The 9,953-nt window shown below is 38.5% G+C and overlaps 1 protein-coding gene across 1 annotated transcript; it reads right to left on the bottom strand.

Annotated features, from left to right (window-relative positions):
• Positions 1 to 303: 303 nt before the first annotated feature.
• Positions 304 to 9,465, bottom strand: LOC143849674 (protein DETOXIFICATION 33-like). The gene is made up of 9 exons (XM_077358800.1): positions 9,145 to 9,465; positions 8,782 to 8,977; positions 5,494 to 5,839; positions 4,676 to 4,762; positions 4,491 to 4,547; positions 2,372 to 2,610; positions 914 to 1,032; positions 726 to 812; positions 304 to 613 (listed from the first exon to the last, which is right to left on the bottom strand). The coding sequence occupies exons 1-9, from the start codon at positions 9,376 to 9,378 to the stop codon at positions 554 to 556; spliced, it is 1,425 nt and encodes a 474-aa protein (XP_077214915.1). The 5' UTR covers positions 9,379 to 9,465; the 3' UTR covers positions 304 to 553.
• Positions 9,466 to 9,953: the final 488 nt, after the last annotated feature.

Raw genomic sequence — 9,953 nt, 5'->3', positions numbered from 1 at the left:
TGCATGATCTAAGACATACATGTACTCCCAAGAGGGTGAAAGTTATCACCACCACGGTTCTTCGGGCCAAACAGTAGTCACTATGCCATCTGTCCATTTGCAAAAGGGAGCTGATACCCTTTTTTTTGTAGGCCCTATCATGAAGATAAAAATATCACAGGAAATTAACTAATTTGATCTCATGCTGTCTGATCATCTTTATAGATGGGCAATTAAGAAAAATTAAGCAACATTCCACATTTATATTGTATGCTTGAATCGTTTTAAATTGTGGATTGGGAGTATTTTCTGCAAGATGAAGGATTAGGATTGTTATGACTTCACTTGGAAAATTTGACATCAATTGTGGGACCATCTGATGATTTATCGTCCTATCAGATGATCTTTCTCTAATGGCTATCAACTATGCTCAATGTGAAATCCTAAAGGGGGTCCATTACATGCCTTCCAAAAAAAATGATCTACTTAGAGGGTAGATTAGCCTTCAAATTAGAGATAAAACTTCAAAAGGACACATAATTTTTTTCCTTCTTTCTACCATGAAAATTAGTACTCAATCTTCTTCAGCAGCTGTTCCTCCCCATTTCTTAACACGTTCTTCCGCTTGTGCAGCCTGCAATATCAATCACGAGAGAGTCACTAACATTTCACTATTATATTAGTTATGCATTGCTAATCATATCTCTAAAATGAAACCCAACATTGTCCAAAGAACATTAACTCACCTCCTTGTTCCAGTTAGTACATGAAGTTACCACCACTAAGATTATTGTCTGAAGAACAATGCCACCAATCATCCCAGACCAAATACCCTTCAACGCCCAAAGAAGAAAAAAATAGTAAGAAATTTGAACAAGAACTAAATCAGTTTGAAAATTAAAAAAATGTCTTAAAGAATTTCCGGGTATTTCACCTCAACTCCAAAATCAAATTTAAAGCCCAAAAGCAACCCAATAGGTAACCCAACAATATAATAGCATCCAACGTTTATGTAAGCTACCAGAGCTTGCCATCCAGCTCCAATGGCTACTCCTGAAAGAAGAAGGAAAACAAAATTAAGCTTACCATAATTAAGTTACAGAATCAAGTTTCTCCCTCTCTCTTTTACAAATCAGTACTCTGGAATCAATTGTTTTCGATCACAGGAAAACGTGCTTCTATTCCAAAAAATAGAAAAAATAATTCTTAGAAATAAGTTCAGAAATGTAATTCTAATTTTGGAAGCACTCCATAAAGTAAGAATTGATTCTAGCTTCCAGAATGAGAATCAAGAGAATGGTTAAAGAACGCACCCTAAGGCCTGCTCGAAACCTTTCTCATTCACCTAGTGAAAGGGGGGACAAATGGGTGGAAATGGGAGAATGAGAATTGCCTGAATACAATGCGTGTGATTTCAAAAAATCAGGCAAAAACTCATTCTCCCACACCGTCTCTATGTCCGGCCGACTAGAGATCATTCTCTAGTCCACCACCCAAAAACACATGGGTCCCACATATTTGGGTGATGCAAAGCATTCATTTGATGGGGCCTGACATAGAGACGGTGTCCACAAGAAATTAGCTTCATAGGATCATCCCAACCCTATGATTTGTGAAGCTTAAAATGGACGGCTATATACCGCCACAAATCTGTCCATTTTTTAACTCCACAAATCGAAGGGTTAAGAAGATCCTATGAAGCTGAATTTTTGTGGACATCTTATCTATGATGAGGCCTATCAAATGAATGCTTTAGATCACCACAAAATATGTAGGACCCATGTGTTTTTGGGTGGCGGACTAGAGAATGATCTCTAGTCGGCCGGACTAGAAACACTTTCCTCTATTTGCAATTGATACACACCACTTTCTGACATTTTTAGGCTCTTTTTCTTTATACTTAAAATGGACATTAAACAATTTGCATGTTCATTTTTACTCTGTTGCTTTCTACGTAAAATGGCATGAAACAAATTATACGCTTGTTTTAAGCCCATGTTACTAGTCAAAAGCAATGTAATATAAGAGAAATTGTTAAAGTATGAAAGATTAAATAACGCCATCTCCAACTGCTTAAGCTTTTGAAGTAATTGGTAGTTTCACATGGTATCAGAGCAAAGGTCCTGTGTTCATTTTAAAAATCCACATGTAATGGCCAACCTCCACAAAAAAAAGGCCACTTGTGTGTAGGCCAACCCTAAAAAGAAGGGCGGAAAAAAGGGGGGCCACATGTGACATGTGTAGGCCAACCCTAAAAGGAGGGGCCACATGTGAGGGGGAGTCTTAAAGTATGTAAGATTAAATAACACCATCTCCAATGCTTAAGCTTATGGATTAATTGGTTGTTTCACAAGAAATTAAACAGAAAGAAAGTCAAGTTCATGAAACTAACCAGATAGAACTGGTTGGAGGCCATTTAGAACCATGGTGAATGCTAGTAAGCCTGAAAGTTTGGTAACTTCCTTTGCGACAACACTGCTACTGGTGAAAAGAAAAGGGAATTCGTTTCTGGTTGTCAAAATGATGACCATGCAAACCAGGCCAAGAGCAATGGATGTGAGTGAAACCACAATTACGGCAAATTTTGCTGTTTGAGGATTACCAGCTCCAAGTTCATTTGATACTCTCACACTGTTACAACAACCATAACAGATTTTCATGCAAAAAGATCAAAGGGCACTAGTTATATATCTACCATAGAACAACTCAGCTCAACTCAACTAAGCCTTTGTCGCAAACTAGTTGGGGTCGGCTAATGAATCCTTTAGAAAATTTTCATAAAGAAGGTGAAAGGATCTACCTGGCTCAAATTGACCAAGTGACACTACAACTTAGAACTTGAAAATAAAATAGACAAACTAAATGAACAATTGGCGGATGTGTTGTACACCGAGAGGTCTCAAATCTCTCCTCAAATTGACTAAGTGACACTAGAACTTATAACTTGCAAATACAAATAGACAAACTAAATGAACATTTGGTGGATGTGTTGTACACCGAGAGGTCTCAAATCTCTCCTCAAATTGCTCTAAAAACAGGATCAAATTTGATGTGCAGCTAATTAACAATGAGATGAAGTGTGAGAAACATAACACACACCAAAAGAAAAAAAAAATGCTCTATGTGGTTTGGCAGGATGGCTGCGTTTACGCGAGAAGAGAGTTTCACTAGACCAAATGATTAGGATTACAAAATCTCTTATCAGCCTTTTCTCTTAGCCAAGAAAAAACACTAAGGGGCCGTTTGGATATGCGGATTTTAGAATCTATGATTTCTTCAAAATTGTGTAGCTGAGAGACAAGAGAAGAAGCGGACCGGCCGTCATTTTTGACTCGTTTTTTACTTCTCGCCCTTCTTTCCATCTGCTAGAGAGTAGCAGATCCTCCCACATTTCCAGGTTTTAGAAATCTCAGGATGCACGAGAGATTTTTAAAACCTGAATTTCTCATTTAAAATCCAAGAAACGCTGTCAGGATAGCATACAACAGCTTGATCATGAACCCTCTTTTACACTGTTTTCAAACTAACCTGGATTCTAAAATTCGCGTATCCAAACGGCCCCTAAATTTTTTGGAAAAGTTTGGAAAGTAAAAATATTTCCAAAATTACTAATTTATTCACACATGAAAAATGATAACTTGAACCGATCCTATTCAGTTTTTTTATAAAGGGAGTTTCAATTTATGATGATATCCCTCTAAATTAACCTTAATCATATTATTTCGCCTCTAAATTGTGAAAGAAAAAAAATTCTTGAGAAAATTTTTCCATTATAAATGTTTTTCTTGCAATCCAAACGGGCCTAAAGGCATGTTTTGGCAAATATGAAACAGAAATCATAAATATTTGTTTGACCAACATAAGTGGCAGGAAGGGAATGCTATTAACACAACTTTAAAAAAAATTACAAATAAAAACTCGTAGAACTCGACTTGCCAATAAAACGAGTTGACTCACCAATAACTCAAGATTTGAATTGTCTACTTGTCCGAGTTAACTCGACCCACTTTTGAGTCTCGTCAAGTTTTTGGGCTATACTTTAGATAGAATTCTCCTACACTTCTAAGTCTCGCCGAGTTTTTGGACTATACTTAAGATAGAATTCTCCTAGGCTCTGTTCACTTGTTTTCTAGCTGCAGGAAACGAAAAGAAAGGAAAAGAATCTGGCGTGGAAAACTGGAAAAGAAAGGAAAAGAAACTGTGACAAAATTCCGTTGTTCACTTGGTCGAGAAAGGAAAAGAAAGTATGCAGGCAAAGTGGTTTTCTCAGGAAAGTGATTCTTTTGGTGAGAAAATTTAGAGGGAAAGTGCAAGAAAGTTGGTTTTCCACGTCATTATTTATATTTTCCACCTGTGTAATTCCGCTTTCCCGAAAAAACGAGTGAACGGTGGAAAATGTCAAATCATGTCCAACACTGGTAAATTTGGCTTACTTTCTTCTCCTTTCCTTTCTCAAGAAGGCAAGTGAACAAAGCCCTAGAGAAAAAAAACAAAACAAAACAGTGACAAACCTTATGGCAGCATTGAATCCAATTGCAATCATAATCTCCCATCCATATAAGTTCATGCTGCAAATGCAATTACAAGAATATTTTTCATTTTATCATCACATTAATTTTAGAAAAAAATATATTACATTTTCATCACTTTATATAATTGAAAAATGGTGATATTAAGTTTATTGAAGCTCTTTTACCAGATGGAGATGGCATCAACTGCTATCACAGGGTTTGTAAGGCGGCCTGCCAGGATTATCAATATCATCAAGTACCAAAACTCTAAACTGCCATTTCAGCCAACAAAACATATCAATTTCGCATGAGAGAAAGAGAGAGAGGGGTCGGATAGGTTGGGTTTTCCATAACCCTACCCTACCTGAGAAATTATCTCGGGTCGGGTCGGGTAGGGTCGAGTCTTTATGAGAAAAGCCGAGATTCATAAACCCAACCCGACCCAAGATAGCTTCTCGTGTTGGGTTGGGTCGGAATTTTAAGGTTAAGCTTACTATAGCGATTAGTTTCAAAGATGGTAGAAAACAACAAATCTTCACACCAAAAATCTCCAAGTTTAAGTTCTCAAATGCATAATTTTAAGAAGCAATCTACTTTTTTTCAAATCACAAACATGATCCTAAGTGAAAACAATTATATCAATATACCAGAAAATAATTTGACATGTTATTTTAGAGATATTTAAGAAAATAATAGCACGCCTGTAAGAGTCGGGTCGGGTTTCTGACTTTTTTCTTGAAACCCGACCCGACCTGAGTTGGGTCGGGGTCGGGTTTTTTAACTTGAAACCCTGTCCAACCCAAGATCCATGATTTCTAAACCCATCCCATGCTATTTTCTGGTCGGGTTGATGTGGGGTTGGTTTCAAGAATCTGAGTGAGAGAGAGAGAGAGAGAGAGAGAGAGAGAGAGAGAGAGAGCACTACATTGATTGCCATCAAGTCAAGAATGGAAAGTGTTAATTAAGATTCAAAAAAGATTGTGTAATAATGGAAGTGGCTTACCATAACATTACAGCTGAAGCCAAGGAAAGTTTGATGAAATCAAAGAGCTCATTGAAGGCAAGCATTGAAAAACCAGTCCAAGCAGCATCAGATGTGGTTACAAAGATGTAGCCCAATTGGCCGAAAACGATGAGCCACCAAGACAAGTTGAGGGCAATGGCTGCACCCCAAAGGCCCCACCCGAATTTAAATATAAGCAACCAGCTTAACACCACGTGTATCACCAAGACCACGGCAGACACTACAGTCATGACAATGACTTTTCTTTGAGCTTGCAAGAATTTTTGAATCGGGAAATTGAGGGCGTAGGCGAACAACTGAGGAATCATCCACAAGGCAAACTTCCCTGTATAAACAGTCTTGTTTAATTTCTCTTAGAAAATGTAATCAGATATCCCACAAATGAGCTCTATGTGGGGTATTTGGGGGATGTTCTTAATGCAAGCCAATACTGCCAATAACGTGCAGCATGCAACAAGTCTCTTATTCTTCAACTTCTATTTTCTTTATGTTGATAGCAAGTTTGGGTTTATTTTATCCTTGGATAGCCTTACAATGGGTAAGATATATTATACAATTAGGTTAGCCACTCCCCGGGATTTGTTCAAGATAAAAATTACCCCTGTGGATGTTTGACACAGTAAATGTGTCGAGCCTAATCCAACCATTCTAATCCTATATTCTAAATCGAGCCAGCTCGGATTCGGGTTGGCCCGAAGCAAAATAGAAAAAAAATACAAAAATAATATAGCTTAACCCTATAAGATTTTGAAAATCATAATAAAATCATGATAAAATTAGGCTACTAATTTTTGCGCGAGCATGTTTTGATAATGGGTGACTCACTTTGTGTTGCATGTCTAGGATTGGCTGTTGAGAGCATTTTTGAAATTGTAAGAGCCTTTGACCAATGGTTAATCAATGTAAAACAAGGTATCAGTAGCCAAAAATTAGGGGGATGGGTCAAGTTTTGGTCGGGTCGGGCTGGCAAAGTCCTCAACCCTATCCAACCCGAACTTAAATCGGGTTTGCTTTTATTTTCCAGCCCTAACCCAAACCCAACCCAAGTAAATGCAACCTGGCCCAAGCCAAAATCGGGTTGAACCCATCGGGTTTGGATTTAGCCCAGCCCAAGTTGCACCCCTACTTTTAAGAAGCCAATCCCGAGGGTCTATTCAACAAATACTCCTTCATTTTAAAGTATATTCCACTTTAGTGATAGAGAATCATGTTTTTTTTATTTATTTATTTAGCTTTTGGAAGGTAAGATGGGATTTAACAACACCCCACCTCCCCCCCCCCCCCCCCCCCGGCCCGGTCAAAGAAGAAAGCCTGGACCATATTTAGCTAGAGGCTCAATCCCGAGAATCATGTTTTAGACGAAAAGTTTAATTATTATTTTTTCAAAAATTTTAAATAAAAATTATATTAACATAAATTAGAAATTAAACTTTCTAAAATATTTATATTAAGTTCCTAATTGAAACTACTAGGTCCATCGCAAAAGGCATTTCGCGGCTGATCTGCCGCACATCACAGACCAGCCGCGAAATGCCTTCTGTGATGGACGCTAGCAATTCCCAACTTATATTAAGTCCTTGTGAGTAACTCTAATGCTTCGTTTGGTTGCTAGTAAATAGAGATATTCCATTGGAATTTTGTGTAAAAAGGGAGGTGACATCAGCTTTACCTTGGAAGTCTCCCATGTAATTTTTAGGGAATGATGCTCTCTCTTTCTCTCTCTTCCCTCTCTCCACTCATAATAACACCATTGTCTAATAAATGATTGTCCCCTCCCTTATCTCCTCAATTTTTCCACAAAAATCTAATAAATGCTTGTCCCCTCCCTTATCTCTCTGCCCTCTCTCTCTCTCGTTTTTGAACATGAAGTGGTAGAAACTCCACGATGCCTCAAAATCAATCATTCACCTTCTTTTTTAAGAATGATGGAGACTAACAACATGAAAGGTGGGCAAACAGTGTCCACAAAAAATTGAGTGAGTAGGTACCACTGACTAGGGCCAGTTGGGGGCCCACTTGTTCAATAGTCCAAACATTTATCTGTCATTGGACCATTCTAAAGTTTTAATTTTTGCCGATAATACTTGGTTTTTTTTCTTACCGTCCATTCAACTGCCAAAAATTGGAGGGTTAGATTCGTCCAATATAATTAAACTTTTATGCATGATCCATCCAAAGAAGACAAACAAGAGAAAATGGTTGTGGATCATGAGACATTTATGATCATTCCTCGGCCTAATCAACTCACAAAAGATTTAAGGCTCAGTTTGTTTTGGATCATGGGAGTCGATTGTGAGTCCAAAACTACTGAGTATTGGACTCAAAATTAAGGCCATATTTGTTTTAGATTTTAAGTTCGACTGTAAGCACACGAAACTAGTTATTAGAATTTTATGTTTAATTTTGAATCCAATAATAAGTTTAGAGGAAATGATAAATGCACCCCTTTTCATCACTGGGACACCCGGCTACAGTGTATCTATGACTGAAAAGGGGCTAATGTACTTCACATTTGAAGGAATGAAGTGACATGATTGCCATGTACAATGCAGTTGGGTGTCCACGTGATGAAAAGGGGCGCATTTATCATTTCCCTAAGTTTAGGACTCACAATTGATTCTTAAAACCAAAACAACACATGCCCTTTGGATTTTAAGAACTGATTGTGTCCAAAACTGATTATAGGACTCAACTTTACGTTTAGGCCCTGTTTTTATGAGGTTATCAATGGTGAGCCTCCAAACCAATTATTCGACACCAAAATAATGTAATTCAAGTCCAAAAATTGGTTTGGGGGCTCACAATCAGTTGTCATAATCTCAAACGAACCAGGCCTTAATTTTGAGGCCAGTAATCAGTTTTGGACTTCTCAAAAGCAAAGTGATATTTACGCCTCTTGTGATCACCCCTTTTGATCACTGGGACACCCGGTGTCAGTGTATCAATGACAAAAGGGGGGCTAATGTTCTTGATGTCAGAAAAATCCAGTGGATTTGATTGCAACGTGCACTGGCGCTGGGTGTCCCGGGTTATCAAAAGGGGCGTAAATATCATTTCCCTTCTCAAAATCCAAAAATAAACAGGGCCCAAGGTAGTTAATATGTCCACCCACCTTTTTTGGTAGAGAGAGAGAGAGAGAGAGATTTCCCTCTACCTTAAAATGTGATACAACCTTATCCTCCTGGTCAGGGGAGAATACCACACGAGAGAGAGAGAGAGAGAGAGAGAGAGAGAGAGAGAGAGAGAGAGAGAGAGAGAGAGTGATACCAGCTAAATCCGCAATATCTTTAGTCTGCCCAAACAGGATGAGAATGGGAGGAGAGAAGACATAAATGGGAACCAAAACAAGAGCCGAGCAAAGCAAAATAATCCAAGATCTCTGCATGTACACACCCAACATCCTAATCTGTCCTGCACCAAAAGCTTGCCCACAAAGTGTCTCCAAAGCACTTCCCATTCCCAGCTACAAAAACCCACAGACAAAATCCCAAAACCAACAAGAGAATCAGGAAGAAATAGGACCCTCTAAACTACTTCAAAACAATAATGAGTGAAAATAACTTCCAAATTAGTGAAAAAAAATAGAAGATAAACTAGCACTAAATTATCAGTATGCAGGGTGAATCTTACCATTACACCGAAGGCAAGCCCGGCAATGACAGAGTTTTCGATTGAAACCGCGGCGAGTTCGAGTGTGCCCACATGACCTACAAAGGTTTGAGTGATGGCACCAAGAGAGTATTGGAATACTGAAGTGAAAATTGCAGGCCCTGCAATTTGCCAAAGCTTCTTAGATTCTATCAGGGATCTCTTGAAGAGATTGGGTTCTACGTGTTCATGTTCACGTAGGAGAGGAGCTTCCATCTCTACGAGACTTTCTTACCACAGTGTCAAAATGTTTGGGTATGTGAAGTTTTTTATTAATAAGAATAGTTGGGAGTGTTAGGTAAAGAAGAAAGAGTTGACGATTTGTTGGCAGTGTGCTAAGTTTTTTTTATAGAAGCCGCCAAAACAAGTTGCCACAAAACATTGGCCAATCCCAAGTTCTTTTTTTTTTTTTTTGATTAGTAATCGGGGTTAGGCAGACCCCAAGACCAGAGAACAGAGAAAAGAAAAGAAAAAGATATTACAATCTATAATAGAGGGTTCCTTCATCATCCTCTTTGACATACTCATAAAGAGGATGAGGGAGGGACACCCCTTGAATACAAGAACCTTTTAAAGGGCAATCAGCTTTTGAAAGAAAATCAGCAGGTCTATTTGCTTCCCTCCAAATGTGAGACACCTTTTAAGAAGCGAGTGTTCTTCAGGTGAGCTAATGGTAGTCTTTTCTTCCACGGGCATGGAACAGAGCCTTCGATTACATTCACTGCCAATAGAGAGTCCGACTTAATCCAAAGGCGATCAATATCAAGGGAGGAGGCCAGGGAGGCTCCATG

This window comes from Tasmannia lanceolata, unplaced genomic scaffold (genome assembly GCF_043159265.1).
Source record: "Tasmannia lanceolata isolate RefF3 unplaced genomic scaffold, GAP_Taslan_0.1 ptg000018l, whole genome shotgun sequence".
Classification (NCBI taxonomy): domain Eukaryota; kingdom Viridiplantae; phylum Streptophyta; class Magnoliopsida; order Canellales; family Winteraceae; genus Tasmannia; species Tasmannia lanceolata.
The sequence above is the reverse complement of the archived record's forward strand: the minus strand, read 5'-3'. Positions and strand labels throughout refer to the sequence as shown.

Bases quoted from the DNA above. Each gene is read 5' to 3' on its own strand.
- LOC143849674 (XM_077358800.1), bottom strand. From the start codon at position 9,378: ATGGAAGCTCCTCTCCTACGTGAACATGAACACGTAGAACCCAATCTC. The intron at 5,840-8,781 runs GTATCACTCTCT...CTGTTTATACAG, and splicing joins AGATATTGCGGATTTAGCTG to GGAAGTTTGCCTTGTGGATG. The intron at 1,033-2,371 runs GTTAGTTTCATG...TTCTTCTTTCAG, and splicing joins CCTCCAACCAGTTCTATCTG to GAGTAGCCATTGGAGCTGGA.